Source organism: Onychostoma macrolepis, chromosome 16, assembly GCF_012432095.1.
Source record: "Onychostoma macrolepis isolate SWU-2019 chromosome 16, ASM1243209v1, whole genome shotgun sequence".
In the NCBI taxonomy this organism is placed as follows: Eukaryota; Metazoa; Chordata; class Actinopteri; order Cypriniformes; family Cyprinidae; genus Onychostoma; species Onychostoma macrolepis.
Window position 1 is genome coordinate 22,607,525 of NC_081170.1, and position 18,011 is coordinate 22,625,535.

At 33.7% G+C, this 18,011-nt stretch overlaps 2 protein-coding genes across 2 annotated transcripts; both read left to right on the plus strand.

The window, feature by feature from the left end:
- Positions 1-3,259: 3,259 nt before the first annotated feature.
- Positions 3,260-4,648, plus strand: LOC131522459 (uncharacterized protein C2orf66). The gene is made up of 2 exons (XM_058747966.1): positions 3,260-3,421; positions 4,428-4,648. Exons 1-2 carry the CDS (start codon positions 3,260-3,262, stop codon positions 4,584-4,586), a joined length of 321 nt encoding a protein of 106 aa, XP_058603949.1. The 3' UTR covers positions 4,587-4,648.
- Positions 4,649-5,753: 1,105 nt separating this feature from the next.
- hacl1 (2-hydroxyacyl-CoA lyase 1) lies at positions 5,754-17,991 on the plus strand. The gene is made up of 17 exons (XM_058746720.1): positions 5,754-5,892; positions 7,257-7,361; positions 7,456-7,496; positions 7,579-7,659; positions 7,746-7,818; positions 8,071-8,148; positions 8,948-9,042; positions 9,172-9,284; positions 9,374-9,509; positions 9,589-9,694; positions 9,805-9,888; positions 11,217-11,312; positions 11,449-11,603; positions 12,533-12,691; positions 12,831-12,938; positions 13,998-14,184; positions 16,136-17,991. The coding sequence occupies exons 1-17, from the start codon at positions 5,842-5,844 to the stop codon at positions 16,166-16,168; spliced, it is 1,701 nt and encodes a 566-aa protein (XP_058602703.1). The 5' UTR covers positions 5,754-5,841; the 3' UTR covers positions 16,169-17,991.
- The last annotated feature ends 20 nt before the right edge of the window (positions 17,992-18,011 follow it).

Genomic DNA, 18,011 nt, shown 5'->3' on the forward strand with positions numbered 1-18,011 from the left:
ATACATGTATGTGTTTGCATTTATATATACATAATATACACCGCATACACGCATGTAAACAAAAACTTTGGTCCCAATTTATATTAGGTGGTCTTAGCTACTATGTACTTGCATTTAAATGAATCATTTGGTACAATGCACTTATTGTCTACATATGTTCTTACATTGTACTTATATTGTTAATAATACCTTTATGTAATTACATCTGTAATTAATTTCTGTAATTACATTTAAAATTACACTGTTGACCCATTCACTTACACCTTAACCCACCCTTAAACCTACCCATACCACCAAACCTGTCCCTAACCTCACCCGTATCCCACCTCAATAGCAGCAAAAGTGTTTTGCAATACAATATGAACACAATAAGTACATTGTACTTACATCAAAAAATAAGTACGTAGTAGTTAAGGCCACCTAATATAAAGTGTGACCAAAACTTTTATTTTGGGTGCGATTAATCGTTTGTCAGCACTAGTTTTTATGGGCTATTTTAGATTGGTTCTGGTAGGTACCGCTGCGGAGTAGCGCTGCACCTGCGTGATTCCTCATAGACATAAACAGAGAGAAGTAGCTCCGGCTACAATGTTCTTCAGCAAGACGCATGCAGTTCTGTTTAATAACCGCTAGAGCACCAAAAGTTACGGACTGCAGTAGGATTGGGAATTGAAAATCAGTTCCAGAATCAGATAGTTCTAAAATTAAAGTTTCAGTTCCGCCTATCAATTCCTGTGTGCGTTTTTTATTTTTTTTTATTTTTTTTGGTAACGAAAAGGGGCTATTAAAAATGTATTTGTCTTTGAATCATTCCTTCAAGAAAATCATTCAAAACCACTGATTCATCCAGTAATGAAAAGTAAATCTTGAGTGAGTCATTGAATCATTCCATTCATAAATTCCAGGAGATTTTGTTTAGTTTAAATTAAAATTAAGTTTAGTTAATTTTTTCTTCAGAATTGTGAAAGAATCAAAACCTCCATTTAAACAAAAAAAAACAAGTCTCAATTTATCCAGTATTGTGAAGCTCTATTTTGCACACAAACAGCTCTTAATCGAGTCAGCTGATTTTTGTTGATGGTATTTAGCAGCAATTAAATGTTTTGCAAAAAGAGACAAATATGTTTGATTTCTAAATGTTTATTTTAACCACAATGAAATTGAAAATGGGAATCGATAAGAATCGGAATCGATAAGCAGAATTGGAATTGATAAAATTCAAACAATACCCAACCTTAGACTGCAGCTTTAAGAAAACCTTTTACAGGTCAAGGAAAACCTGGAAATAGTATGGAATTGTTACTTCCAGACCTATCTTAAATTTCAGTAGTGAAGAAAAAAGCAATTATAAATATATTCACATGAATATTGTATTATGTAATATTATGTATTATAAATATATATTATTTGCATGAATATTAAGAGCAATTATAAGTCTTAATATTTAAACAAATAATAATAATAATAAATTTCTCTTACCAGTTTTGGTAATGGTCTTTCAATGTGTTCTACAATTGTCAGACATTTAACAAAATCATGTACAAGTCATGGAAAATCTGGAACCTGGAAATATCACAGAATTGTCATATATATTAGTTCATATGTTAATTCAGACTTCTAGCTCAACTTTAAAAGCCTATAATTGTTCTTTGTAAATGTAATATTCATAAAACATAATATATATTTTAAAATAATAGAAACAGAATGAGGAACCTTGTGTATAAACACCACATAGTGAACCTTTGTTGCATTTTTTTTTTTTTGTTTTTTGTCATTCAAAAAAAGATAAGCGATATATATTTTTATTAGAATTATATATAATCATATAGTATATTTTTTTTACTAGTTACAACTTACCAATGGTTTCTTAATTTCTTCTACCAGTATTTGTAATGACATTTTAATGTGTTCTAAAATTGTCTGTAATTTCTAAGGGTTCATGAAGGTTCAACACATGCTGTCTTTTTGTTTTCTGGTTGGACAGAGTGCAGAAGAGTTCAGTTCATCTCAGTTTATATGTACTTTCACGGAGAGCTGTTCTCTTGCAACCATTCGCTGCTAAACAAGTGTGAAATTAAAGCGTTATAGTTTCAATACATTTATGGAGCATGATACTCTGTTTGGAATAAACCAGTAACATTCAGACTCTGAAAGTAATTATAATTCTTCAGTCAAGATTTAAGTAATATTGATTAACCCTGAATAAAAATCAGTTGTTTCTCTGGGCCAGAGTTCAAGGAAATGAAAAAAGTTGAAATAAAATGTTGAGAATGAACTCATTAAATAATGAGAAAAAAAGTTGTATCCACTGATCTATAATAGAGTTATGTATAGCCTAGATCAGTGGGTTTCTCTCCTTTTTTTTTTTTTTAATGCTTTTATTTCAATGTTTGTGCAAACAAAAAGTGCATAGTGCTGCTACTTTTGTTTCTGAAATGATTTCAGTGTGTGTATCAGTACTTTTTGACTTTTCCAGCACATTTTAACATATAGAGGTTATACCATGTTATACCATGTATTTGGACTGATACATTACATATAAAGAGATTTAAGTATTGTATAACATGGGTAGCTCTCAGCCACTTTCATTTTTAAAAAGTTGGAGACACCTGTGCTAAATTAAAGACCCATAGACAAGCAGAACACACAGATATTTTATTTAGCAATAGGTAACGGCGGCCGAATTTGAAAAAAAAAAAAAGTATAAAATGTCTCAGAACTAAGTTCAGAAGCAGTTGTGCTCACGCTGTATTTTTTATTATTGTTCTGATATGCAATTTTTTTAAAAATAAAATAAAAAATGCTCCCTTTGAGCTTTCACACTACTGGTTGTTAATGCAAAATAATAATTGGTTGTCAACATTCGTCATTGACCATATTCATTAAAATATTTCCTATAATTTAGTTTCCTGTATGTCCGGTAGTCTTTTACATTCATCATGCCCCTTTAAAGGTTAAGCCATAAATATCACCATCATTATAAGAGGCTATTCTGAGTTATATGTCTCTAAGGGAGCCATGATGACGCAATAAGGTTAATTATATCAATTATGGCACTCAGTGTCCGTCCAGATTTTCTTTGAGAAAAAAGAAAATGCCAATTTGCCAGAAGGTGCAAATTGTTCATGTGTGGCATGCCTCTTATGCTGTGTATAAAAGCAGGGGCAGAAAGCTTTTGGGAAACCGTGGCAACCCAACTGCAAACTGACCCAGCAATCACAGCCACTGCAAACATGTGAGTTCTTGCAGTCAGGTGAAGATGTTGTGGTGGTCTGAGGAAGACTCTGTAATGTCTCTGTGTTTGTGTTTCGCATCCAGGTTGACAGTATTGGCTCTGATGACACTGCTGATGGTCTCGGTTGAATCGGACCTCTCAAATGAAGAGTGGAAGTCTCTGAGTAACCCTCAGAGCAGGACCCTGGTGAGTCAGACAGCAATTGATCCTTCTTGATGATTTTTATTAAAAATAGTTATATTTGATTTATATCAGGAGTTATGTTTTATATTAGGATTTCCCCCATCCCCTCCACTAGCTATTTAGCTTTTCTTTTTTTTTTATCTTAATGTGTTGTTTCAGACTATTGGAAAGAAAACATCCAGAATACTATTTATTAAGGTGTTTATTTTATTGCACTTTATCTTTTTGCATCTGTGGATTTAAATTAAAATATGTATCGTTAAAGGCCGTTTTCTCAAAATGATTTTTTTTTTTTCTCCTACACTGAGCCATAAATCTCCACTTCAGTAGTACTTAAACCAAACTTTACAGTTTTATTCCTATCTATAATTGGAAGATTTTTATACAGTGGTTTGTTCATTTGAGTTTATACAACAGTTTATTCTTAGACACATGGAAAAAAAATATTTTCTGATTTATGGAGTGATAAACAGAAATATGCAAAATACCCTTTATAAAAACATTTAGCTCTAATATGTCCAAAAAAAAAAAAAAAATTGAACCTGGCTTTATCCTGTGCTTAGATTAATTAGCAAATTAGAGTACATTTAATTAGATAATGCCAAAACATAACACTTCAGTAAATGTGTAATACAAAAAATGCTTGAAATTCGTTATGTAATCAATCAACTAAAGAAGTACAATGATATCTTTTTGTTCAGTTTTTTTTTTTTACTATATACACCCTTGCCTAAAAATGTTGGAGCCTCAAAAAATTATTTTTGTTTGTTTGTTTGTTTTTTTTGCGATAAAAGTCCCAATTTGACACAAAAGGATGAAGACTAAGATTACATTTGCTTAAGACTTTTTATAACCAGAATTCAAAATTATAACCTAGAATTGTATTATTTAGTCAGACACTGTGTATTTGTAAGCTTTGTTTATTCTTTTGTTCGTATAATGCAAATATTTCAATAACACACTGCATTTTAAATTCATGTTGTCATTTATCTGTCCAATATTTTGACAGTTTTTCCGGATCCTGCAGTCCTATCTCGAAGGCAGAGAGAGTGACGCTCAAGCGATGAACAGGAAAATGAATGTGAAGGAGAACAAAAACAGCAATGTAGAAAATACTGGTTATGACAAGTATGACCTCTTTCTTCACAATGACATTTATGATGTTTAGTTGAAGATTTCATTTTTGGTTTGACAGTGTCTAACATGTAAATCGGGTATTACATCTAATAGCTTGAGAAATGTTCAAGTCATTATGTTTGTAATGATGTGTAGTATAGTAACACTTGACAAATTTCTGTTTTTCTTGATATATTTCTGTTTTCTGTTATAAATGTTTTACAAAGTTAAAAACTAGTTGATAAAAGCGAAACATGTCATAGATATTGTGTTTATATACATAAGTAATATTGGTTATTGGTTATTTCAAAAGTATAATTCCTTTGAAAAGTTGAAATCTTTGTAGTTGTTTATTTGTTTACTAAATAAATAAGAATGGAAACAGTGGAATGAATATGAGATGAACAGTTCTTTGCGAATTACGTCTGGTCAAATATTTAAAGTCTGCTCTTTTCTACTTACATTCCATCCTTAATAAAACAAAACCCATCAAAAAAGCAGACATTTACAGAAAGCTTGTAATATAGGGTCCCTTTTTTAAGGTCTTAAAATAAATGATTGAAAAATATATATTTATATTTATTAAATGCTGATGATTTCTGTATAAATATTAAAAGAAGTTAGTTTAAAATGAAAGTAATGAACACGATCTCTAGAAACACTCCAAAGTTTCTAATACAGGAATAAATTGACGTTGTTTGACCGACATTTCATATCGATGAGAAAATTTTACAGAAAGCTAAAGTAAATACCAATGAAGAGAAACACTAAATGGGAGATTATAATCATGTGTTTTTTTTCTTTCCTTTTTATCAAACCTGCAGAGTAATGGGTTTATGATCTAAATGTATGAGTTTCTAGCAAATGTTGAATGCTGATAAACATTTTTTTTTTTTTTTTTTTATTTTTACTTTTACAATAAGCAAAGAATCAATAGTTAGTGTCACATTGTCCATGTGACATGTTAATTAAAAATAAATGTAATATTAATAATATTAATTACAAAATCAATACCAATAGCAGACAGTACTTAATTATAAGCAACTGTAAATGGCAACTAATCGTTAAATAAATAAAAACACATATATACATGAATGAATGAATGAATGAATGAGTGAATGAGAGACAGAGTGGACCTGCATCATGGGAGTGCGACAAAATTAACAGCACATCAAGTTATCCAGTAGGTGGAGACAGCCTTCATTTCTTTTTAACTGCACACGAACCATAGAAGAAGAGCAGCAGGAGGTTAGAAGAGCAGTTTGATATGTGTTTCTGAGTGAAATGAATGTGTTGTGAAGGTGATTATGGATGAAGTGACTGGAGCTCAGCTGATCGCTGAGGCGCTCAAATCTCAGGTTTGTGTTGTGTTGTGTTGTCGTTTGCTTCTTTTCTGGGTTCTCAAAGTTTCTCCTGCATATTTTGAAATAGTCTTGCAAAGGGAGTTTTTATCAAAAACATTTGTCCTCTAGCAATTAGTCACTTAGTCAAGAATAAACGTGTATATACAGTCCTCTTATTATTACATTCTTTGCAACATCGCCTGCTGCCCTATTGAACTTGGACAGTGTGGCAAAGGTGCTGCGCATGCGCACTAGAGCTGTCAAAAAAAAAGAATGAGTATAATTTTGTGTGTGTGTGTAATTTTCTGGATTTCATGATATGATTAGATTAAAAAAGCATGTAACACCTTGACTAAATATGTAACCTAAACCAGGGGTTTTCAATCTTTCAGATACTTTCAGGACCCCTAAATGTGATCATCTTCATGCATAATACTGTGACAAATGAATATTACTATTACACTATGTGTAAATTATTATTTGGAAAATATTTTGTTTCTTTTACATCATTACATGTTTTATTTACTGTAGTATTGTGCTGTTAGATGTGTTATTAATTTAAATCAATTTTTTTTGTCAGTTTATTTAAATCAAATTGATTATTTTTATGTTGTAATCATTATATTAATTTATATATTATTTTAATGCATTTATTAATTTGTTCTCTTATATTTATATATATATATATATATATATATATATATATATATATGTGTGTGTGTGTGTGTGTGTGTGTGTGTGTGTGTGTGTATATATATATGAGAATAAATACTTTTATGTATTTTAATCAACATCTTTACTTTCATCAATTTTATTTGGCTAATCTTATTTTATTATTTATTTATTTTTACTCTTTAAAAAAAAAAAAAAAAAAAAAAAAATATATATATTTATTGATTTTTATTTTACACTATTTTCTCTAAAAATTCACATGGACCATCTAGCACTCTCTTTTTTTTCTGGGGGTTCCCAGACTCCAGTTTGAAACCCCCTGGCCTATGTATGTACTGCTTCTTTTATTGTGCCTTAGATTACCAGAAAATACGGTGGCCGAGAGAGCTCAACACGCTGCAAATAGAAAGAACACCTGCAAATTAAGAAAACAACTTTGTCAATTTTACAACACACGTGCTGAAAATGCTCACAACACAACCAAATAAAGAGACGCACTGCAAATAAAATTCTTGAAAGCACCTGCTGTCAAACTGATGAGGATGTTTTCTTGATTTGCTGGTGCTTTTTCTATTTGCATGTGTTTTCTGAAGTTGCAGCGCATTGAGCTCTCTCGGCCACCGTAAGAAAAGACTTTTAATAAATTAATATTCAACATATTAATCTCTATTAGGTATGTCTTTAATTCTATTTAACTCCATGTGCAGAATGTGGAGTACATGTTTGGCATTGTTGGCGTGCCTATCATCGAAGTGGCCATGGCTGCCCAAGCAGCGGGCATCAAGTATGTTGGCATGCGCAATGAACAAGCAGTAAGACAGTCTCACTTTTCACTTTTATTTAAAATATATTCCTGTTTCATTACACTGAAGTTTTGTTTTCAATGCATCTTCTTTCACCTAATAGGCCTGCTATGCAGCATCTGCTATTGGGTATTTGACAGGACGGTATGAATATGTCAGTTTGTTTCTTAGTATTACGGTACTTTTTTGTGCTCTTTTAGTGACAAAGTTACATTTAATTTTCCAGGCCAGCTGTGTGCCTGGTTGTGTCTGGACCTGGGCTGATTCATGCGCTTGGAGGAATGGCCAATGCTAACATGAACTGCTGGTAGCTCTACACTGCTCAATTCACTTCAGATTAAAGCGAACTGATGGGCAGTTTTTGTACTTTTCTTCTCTTGTTTGAATTCACAGGCCTGTCATTGTCATTGGCGGCTCATCTGATAGGAACCAAGAAACCGCAGGAGCGTTTCAGGAGTTCCCTCAGGTAGGGTTGATAGGAAATGTTTGGCTTTGATATAGAAACAGTTTGTTATTGCGGTATTGATACGAAATTGATCCCTTAAGCAACAAATTCAAAAATGTTCAGATTCAAAATTCAGACTCAAAAATGTATTTTCAGTAATTCAAGGAAAGAAAACACCAACAGTAATCTGTATTTATTTTTCTTGTGTCTCTTAAATGCTTTCTTGTTTCTCACCTCTTGTTCATCTTATTCGTCTTTCTTGTTCCTCACCAGGTTGAAGCTTGTCGTCTGTATAGCAAGTTTTCTGCTCGACCAAGCAGCCTTGAGATGATACCAGCCGTAGTTGAAAAAGTAAATATTTAATCAAAATTTAAGTTTTGTGGTTCATAGGTCATGTCTGTCAGTTGACAAAAAATGCTAAACTTTTAACAGATATTTAAAATGTACATTTTTAGCATTTTTAGAAATTTAGAATGTCAATTTTTCTCTTACAGGAAGAAATATAGGGGACTCATCTTATTTAAAGAGATGTACAAATGTAGCTGTTTGGCCTTACTGTCATGTTAAGTAAAGCCGAGCTCTCTGATATGTTAGTTATGTTCAGACACAATTTTTTTTACTGTTGTTTTTGTTAACTGAAAAAACATATTCAATATTGAAATAAAGCTATGAATAAAATAAAGTATAAATATTAAATAAAATAAATGAAGATAAATAAAATATATAAGTATTAGATGAAAAGCTTAAATGAAAAAATAATTAAATAAAAAATTAAATCTAAATAGAAATAGTTATATATATATATATAGTTATATAGTAATAAGATTAAATAAAACTAATAAAAAGAAAAATACTAAAACTTAAATTATGATTTAAATTAAAACTGGAAATGTAAAAATGGAAGCTAATTCAAAATATAATAATAATATAGTAAATAAATAATACTGAAATAACACTGATTTGTTTGACAAATTTAATGAAGCCTTAAAAAAGGATGTTTTTCAAATGTTGGCCAAATATACTATGTCCTATGCAATGTAATTTAAGTAACATTAAAATACTATTAAAGTTTTTGTTAATAGTTAAATTAGATTTTATTTTTTATTTTTTTGTCCTTATATTTAAGTTAGAATGTTTGTGTTTTTGTTAGGCTGTAAGGAGCAGCATTTATGGCCGTCCAGGAGCGTCCTACATAGACATAGCTGGAGACATGGTGAACGCCAAAATAGACCGGGTCAATGTCAGGTGAGCTTTATGTTCAGTTAAACACTAATCGTAGTAATGTGGAGCTTCCTAACCAACTGTATTTTATGATGTGATCACTTATGATCATTGTTTTCTGTTGGCATTGCATGTTTCTTCATATTCCTCTAGGTTTGTTTCCTGTTGTCCTGCTCCTCCTGTGAGTCAGGCTGACAGCAGGGAGATCACACAGGCTGTCAGGCTGCTCAAAGCGGCTCAGAGGCCTCTGATCATCATCGGCAAAGGTGAACAGAATAGAACTGAATGACCAAGAGAGATGGCATCTTCACAGCTGAAACTGATCAAAGCAATGTTAAACTGTGATCTGCTGCAGGTGCGGCGTATGCCAGGGCAGAGGAGGAGGTCAGGGAGCTGGTGGAGGTGACTGGGATCCCTTTCCTCCCCACACCTATGGGGAAAGGAGTACTGCCGGATGACCATCCTAACTGTGTTGCTGCAGCCAGGTCCAGGTATGCATATGTATCAAAATGATCGTTCCAAAATCTCCTTTTGATGGACTGGTGTGATGCCCGTCTCTCTCTTTTCTAGAGCTTTATTGCAGGCTGATGTTATAGTGTTGCTGGGTGCCAGACTCAACTGGATCCTGCACTTTGGTTTTCCACCCAGATTCAGTCCCCATGTGAAGATCATTCAGGTTAGTTACACCCTGGACACTCAGCATGTTTCTGAAACTTTGCCATAAAGACTTGCCATAAATGATCTTCAGTTCACCTTCAGTGTGGACTCTTGTGTAAATTTGTTCAGGTGGATCTGTGTGCTGAAGAGTTGAGTAATAATGTGAGAGCTGCATCTGCTCTACTTGGAGACATAGGAGCTGTGGCCAGACAGGTAAACTACAGTATAACCTCAGTCGTCTTACATAAAATGCAATGTTTTTTGTTTTACACACTTTTTCTACATCATGACATTCTGTATGTTTCATGGGGTCTGTGAGAGACTCCTAATGTCCCATTGAAATCCAGTATGTTTTGTAGCCTTTTAGTTGCTCTTATAATGTCAAAATGTATCATTTATTAAGGCTTTGCCTGTGCTCTTTCCATTTAAAATTAGTGGCAACCACTTTAAATCATGATCCAAACAAAGATGCTGTATACATGCAGCATGAGCAGTTTTTATCTAATTTAGATTGTATAATTTCGAAATATGATGCAAAACCAGAATGGTCTGACTTTAGTTTTGTGAAACTATACTACATAAAACATCTGCATGAAACAAAAACAGCAGAAGGGATGAATAAGAACGCAAATTCACTCTCTGACAGCAGGTGGCGCTTATGGAACAGCAGCGATAGACCGTTTCCTTGGCTGCCGCTGTAAACAAAGCAGAGATGCACTTATGAACACTATTTTATTATACTGCATTATACCAAATTATACATGAAATTCTCCAAAACTGGTTGCCAAGCTTACGATTAAATTTCATATTTGAAATCACCAATGAAGTCTAACAACAACTGTATCATAAATGTTGTTTATTTTGCTCAAATCACGTTTAAAAAAGCTTATTTCTCAGGCTAGACCAACCAGTGCGCATGCGCAGTCCTAAGCGCACGTCTCAGGATGCCGACTGTTTCTATAGAAACCGGGACTTCTAATGGCGCTGACTTTACCGATTGGCTCTTTGGCTCAGAAGGCAGGGCTTCGTTCGATAGAGCGGCCATATTGAGCGTTGCATTTTTCCCCCTTCAAAACTATAGGAGTGACACGTCTTGGGTATTCTATAGACTTTGATTATACGGAGGCGAGATGAAAAGAAAATACCATCTTAACTTTTCTAAAGACAGTCAGTTCCCCTCAGAGATGCATTCATATAAACACCTACCACCAATTGTATCGCGATTCGTTTAACAACTCATTGCGAATCGTTAAATATCTGTATCGATTTTCAACTGGCTCGGGGTGCATCGTTACATCCCTACCCTAGAAGTCAATGGCTACCATCAGCTGGTTGGTTACCAGCATTCTTCAAAATATCTGAAAGGGTTTCATAAAGTTTTGATACAAAGTAGGGGTGATTAGAATTTTCATTCTTGGGTGAACTATCCCTTTAATGTGCTGATTTTTACAGATTAATATCAATAAATAGTGTAAAAGTTATGGAAAATCATGTTTTACATGAAATGACCCTTTATATCTCTTTTTCTACACTGTTTGAAGCTGATGGAAACCGTAAGATCCTGGAGATTTCCTTCTGATTCACAATGGTGGTCAACACTGAAGGAGAAAATGACTGCCAATGCTCAGATATCAAAGGTGAGCTTGTGTGTCATTAGCATGTAATGAACTACTTGATATAATGAAATAGCATTGTTGTTTTTTTTTCATGTCAGCATGTAAACTGTGTGTTTGTTTATGGTACTAAGTGAACCATTATTATTGTTTCCCACAGAGTCTTGCTCTCCAGTCCACTCTGCCCATGAACTACTACACAGCGTTCCACCACATTTCTGAGCTCCTGCCCAAAGACTGCATCATAGTGAGTGAGGGAGCGAACACTATGGACATTGGCCGCACCATGCTGCTCAATTACCTCCCACGACACAGGTGAGAGACATTTTCCTCCCCCACAAGAGACGATGCTCCCTGTATTTGAATTACTACGGACTTTATCCTTATAATCAAAGAACACTAATTAGTGGTCCAGATCCAGACCTTGAATTGTTTCCAAATGGAACATGAATTATTCTTCTTGAATTAAATTGTTTTTATATTATTTATAAACATACAACAGACAAAAAACGATGTGTGCTGATTGTCATGACAATGGCAAATTTTAAGGCCTCTCTGATGTGACATTTCAAATACAGAAACTGTTTGGGGCTGATGAGTGAAATGAAGAGCGACAGTTTTTATGCTGAGAGAAAATCATGAGAAAACTATTATTTATGTTGTGGTTACAAGGATAAATTACGTTTATATTAAGAGAAAACAGCTTTGGTTGTATGTACTCCACAAGAAAACCTCTTTTGTTCTGTTTAGATCACAAGAAAAACACTTTTGTTATGTTTAGATCATGAGAAAAAAAACAAATCGTTAGGTTTAGAACCCAAGAAAAACACTACTATGTTGTGATCACAAAAAAACAACTTTTGTTATGTTTAGATTGCAAAAAACAACTTATGTTTAGATTACGAGAAAACAAATGTTATGTTAGATCGCAAGAAAAACACTTATGTTTTGATCACAAAAAACAACTTTTGTTATGTTTTGATCACAAAAAACAACTTTTGTTGTTTAGATCACAAAAACAACTTATGTTTAGATTATGAGCAATCAACGTTTATGTTTGGATCACAGGAATAGCAAGAGAAAACTCGCGTTTCATTTTAGCCATACAACATATTGTTTTCTGTAAGATTTTTTTAAAGAATGTACAGTACCATAGTTCACGTACTAAAACTAGAAAATTCAGTTAAAGTTAAGTTCTACCTGTGTGATGTTGTTCAGAGCAGTAACCTGAATGTCATATACAGGTTAGATGCTGGTACTTTTGGCACTATGGGGGTGGGTCCAGGATTTGCCATTGCAGCAGCAGTTTTGGAGCAGACGCAGAAGAGTGCTCAGAGAGTGGTGTGTGTAGAAGGAGACAGTGCCTTCGGTTTCTCTGGCATGGAGGTGGAGACAATGTGCAGGTGAATGAAACATCCAGCTATAGCTCCACCTATAGGGCATTTATGCAGTGTGCAGCATAATAAAATGGTTCTGTTTCCTCTGTCACTATAAACACTCTGCACTTTTTTTTTTTTTTTCATTTTTCCTAATTCTGAATAGGTATAAACTGCCAGTCATCATCATAGTAATCAACAACAATGGCATCTACAGTGGAGTGGATCCAAAGACATGGAAAGAGATGGAAAAGATGGGAGACATGACCACCATGTGAGTCTAGAGTATTAAAGGAAAGGTCTGGGTTCATTCTGGGTGCACAAACTTTTTACTGCTAGGGCCAAAAATATTTAAATCTGGGTCTATTTCTTGCCTCATGTGATGTGGCAAGGCAGGCCAAACCAAAGGTCATCAGAGCTCAACTTTGTCCCACAATCCCTGGTTTGGACATCTCCGTTTTAAAAGGTTTAAAAGCAGAAATATGAAAAATTGTCAAGAAGAAAAACTAAAAATCAATAACTAATATGGTTATGATATATTGTGCATCCCTAGTTAAAGCTCAGGCAGGAATTTCGGTTGCACTTTATTTTACAGTATGTGAACTTACATGTACTTAAAGTGTACATACCTAAGAAAGTTCTGGTAATATGAGGTAACTACACAGGGTAGGGTTAGGTTTAGGGGTAGGTTCGGGGTTATTACCTAGTTATTGTTATTACTATAAGTACATAGTATGTACATGAGTAACAGGACTGTAAAATAAAGTGCTACTGGAATTTCTCATCTTCTGCTTTTAATCCCTCTTCTAGTTGTTAATTTTTCATTTCCGAGATATGTTTTATCTATGCTTCTGGTCAGACGAGATGTACTTCTCCTTTTTGACACTAGATGGTATTATTAGTTTTCCTACCAGCATATTAAGACTGCAGATTCATCCAAGTTTAACACAATATTATTTTATAATATCTGTAAGATGAATCGCTTGATGTATTCCCCAATTGTAAGTCGCTTTGGATAAAAGCGTCTGCTAAATGAATACAAGTAAATGTAAATAATAAGCGCAACAGAACCACTCTGTCATGAGACTAAAACAGATTTTCATTACAGATTTCTTGTTACAGATTTTATTTTAAGCGTTGCAAGCAGCCTAGTAAAATGTGTGTGACATATCTATGATTTATCTTGGACTAAGATGGAATGAAGATTGAAATCGCTCCATGTTGAAAGATTGGGTTTAACTTGGGACAAAATTGCTGTCAATAAGGTTAATATCTATTGAACCCAGCAAGTATCAAATCTTGTATAGAAGTCTTACCTGTGTGTCTGTCTTAGTGCTCCTCCGGTTACACTGTTACCAGAGGCACGGTACGAGCAGGTGATGAGTGCGTTTGGGGGTCGTGGGTATCTGGTCCGAACAGTGGAGGAACTCCGCAGTGCACTACAGGAAAGTCTGAACAACACACAGATGCCCAGCCTCCTCAACATACTTATAGACCCAGCCTCAGACCGCAAACAACAGGTACAGCGCGCACACACACACACACACACACACAGCCTTACATTATAGTTCAACTTCAGGTTGTGGGTCATGTGTCTATTTGCTGTGAAATCTTTACTGATTTTTATGAAGTCAATATAAGAATAGCTTTTACAGTATACTGTGATAATATTTCAAGATGAACACTTATCACTTACTGGGCTGAAGCAAGGAACTTAGGTTTACTTGATTATCCATACATTTTATTTATTTATTTTTTTTAGAAAAAAATTGTTAAAATGTAGTATCAAATCTGATGCATCAGGCTTTTAAAGGGATAGTCTGAAGATGAACGAAGGTCTTACGTTTATCTGTACATCTCTTAATCATCACTGTATTGCACTGCATTATATGTTTTGCTGGTCACACTTTATTAACAAACCATTAACTACGGCTTTTGCCTCAATAAACTCCTAATTTGCTGCTTATTAGTAGTTAGTAGGGTAGTTGTTAAGTTTAGGTAATGGGTAGATATACAATATGGTCATGCAGAATATGTGCTTTATAAGTACTAACAAACAGTCAATATGTTAATAATAGGCATGCTAATAAGCAGCTAGTTAATAGTGAGAATTGGTCCTTATACTAAAGTGTTACCATTTTGCCCCCACAATAAAAACCACAGACCTTTGATCATAAAACTAAGCATTTAAATATCATCTTACTACGACAAATTATTGGGAAATATAGAGTGAAAACTGATATTTTTATCTATTTTATATAAGTAGTCTGCTATACTGTTATAATGACCTCAATGATTGACAAGCTTTCAGAATTTCAACTTATTTTGGGGCAATTTAATTATCAGCAACTGCTCCAAAATGTATATTTTTGTTCCGTTTGGGCCACTGCCTGTCATACACAATAATAGTCAGATAAATCTAATATTTGTTAATTAAACCTTTAGACAAAATCTAAAAATAAAATCCAAAAAAACGTTTGCATGTGTTTTTAGTTCACTATCATATTTGTGACCCTGGACCACAAAACCAGTCTTAAGTCGCTGGGGTATATTTGTAGCAATAGCCAACAATACATTGTATGGGTCAAAATTATACATTTTTCTTTTATTCCAAAAATCATTAGGATATTAAGTAAAGATCATGTTCCATGAAGATATTTAGTAAATTTCTTACCGTAAATGTATCAAAACTTTTTGGATTAGTAATATGCATTGCTAAGAACTTCATTTGGACAATTTTAAAGGTGATTTTCTCAATATTTAGATTTTTTTGCACCCTCAGATTGCAGATTTTCAAATAGTTGTATCTCGACCAAATATTGTCCGATCCTGACAAACTATACATCAATGGACAGCTTACTTATTTCGAAAAAATTGACACTTAAGACTGGTTTTGTGGTCCAGGGTCACACATGATAAATCAGGTGTTTATAGATCATATAGTATTACGTATATAAGAGAATGTGGGGCTCATAGAGGGGAAAAAACATGTACATTTTAAGTTATTGGAAAAAGTGCGGTGTGGTGTTCGACCTCTGACATGTTTGACTGTTTAAAGTTTATAACATCACAAGGCCTATTTAACCGTAAATTTCAACACTCAAACGTTTTTTTTTTTTTTTATCCCTGTCACACACATTAAACATAACTGACCTTTCTATTCTTGAAAGTTATGAGACCCCCATTATTGAAAGTTGTGACCCTCTTTGTTGTGCTGGGTGTATCCTGGCAACCACATGCAGACATATTGAAGGATTGAGTGTCATAGCGGCCTGGAGCACTGAAAATCTCTGACTATGTCACACTGACACTCAAAGGGCTTCCCCAACGATGAATGGAAACTTTCTAATGTTACAAAAGCATTTCGAGATAAACAAGATCGACTTCAGTGGAGTTTATTCATGTGTAAACAGAACTTTTGTTGAATTTAATGTTCATATCATAATATGAGACTTTGTGTTTATCTCCTAGGAGTTTCCCTGGCTGACACGTTCAAATCTGTAGAGCTGAGAGAGATATCGCAGGAGATCGGATCATGTCTTGATGACCAAACGCTGTTTCTTAATTTACTGTAGGTGGCACCATTTCCTATAAAAAGAAAAGCTGTATCATTTTGAAAGTTAATTTCTATAGATTCCAGTTCTTTCTATTAGTACCTAAAGGGAAACTTCGCTTAAAAATAAAAGGTCTGGCATCCTTTACCTCGTCGTTTTAAACCTTTATGACTTCACTTTTTCTGTGGAACACTAAAGTAGAATTTTCTTGCACATCTTTACATACAACAAGTTTTTACATTTGTAGTACCAGTTCCTTCATCCTGAAATCAATAGGTTATTAGTTAAATGGTTGAAATTACGTCTGTGGTTTACACAAACTCAAAATACAGTACTGTACCGTTTCATATTTTCTGCAGTTATCCAAAAGCCTTATTGAATTTTTGTTGAGGTAACCCTAGTAAAAAAGTAATATATTTCAAATACATTTATTTCATACTAAGCATAGTTCAAATCTAGTAACAAATTTCCTGACATATCGCTCAAGACTTACTGATATAAAATTATAATTCAACTGTATTTGCAGTACTACTTGAACACAATGCACGTCTTAATATTAAGCCTAAAATGTGTTTTAATGTCACTATTGATGAGGATTGTATGATCTTTGAATAATATCGGTCTTTATATGCAAGATATTTAAAATGTACCTGAAGTATACTTACAATAGTTCCACTTTAGCACAATAAAAATATACTTCAGTATTTCATTAGTTGGACTTCAGCACTACTTCTGCACAATTAAAGTGCATTAAGCACAAAATTAGTTTTTCCAATTCAGCAGATTTTAAGTATACCAGTTTAGAATGTTAAAAGTACAAATGCAGGGTTTTTTTTAAGTACATAATATGTAAATGTATTTGTAGTATACTTAGCATGAAATAAATGTATTTCAGATACATTTTAGTATATTTATTTTTCACTGGGGAAACCTATTCCAGGTTGGCTTACAAAGAATATGTCATCCCTGCAGCACTTTGATGTGACCATGTCTCTCAAACTCGCCAAAAAAGCACTAAAGAAGCACTATGAAAGTAATTAATATGATTTGTGCACCATATTTCTACTAAGAGCTTTTTTATCTACCATGCCTCTTTCACCATGCCTTTTTTCCTCAAAAGTCATACAGGTTTGAAATGAAATGATGATTTTGAGGTGAACTATTCCCTTCATAGAGAAAATGCTAACAATGTCTAATAACAAATTAAGGGACATTTGGCAGTTTAGACTATGCACTGTGTATTTGATTATTTTAATTTGCAATTGCACCTGATCTCAGGTCAGTGTTGTGTGCGCTGCTCCAGAGGGCTTCTGTTTAAGCTCATCTTGTCTCTCTGGGTAATTGAGGTCTTCTGGCCTCATCTTCTGCTCTTTCATAAAGTATCATTACTGTGCTGCTTTATCACAGAGCAAGAGAGCATCTTCTCCTTGGCTTTGACAGATCCCACCAGGTGTGGAAATGTTCCCAACAACTTTACAACATATAAAAACTTATTAAAAGCACCATTGTCATAGCCAAATCTGAAAATGTTTGAAAAAGTGGGAATGATAGGATTGTACAAAAGCAGGCACTCTATTGAAGCCTTATCGTTTTTTAATTGTTGTGCACAAACAAAAATGGCCTTACTTGCTGTGCATTGTTATTGTATAAAGAATTATAGTGATTTTAAATATATTTTTCTAATAACAACTTCACAATTAATGTAATTTGATGTTCTTTGAAAGATTTTGTTTCCAGGGGAAGTGATGGGAAATTAAAATGCGATTCAGAAGAGCCTGTCTTTCTCTGACTGT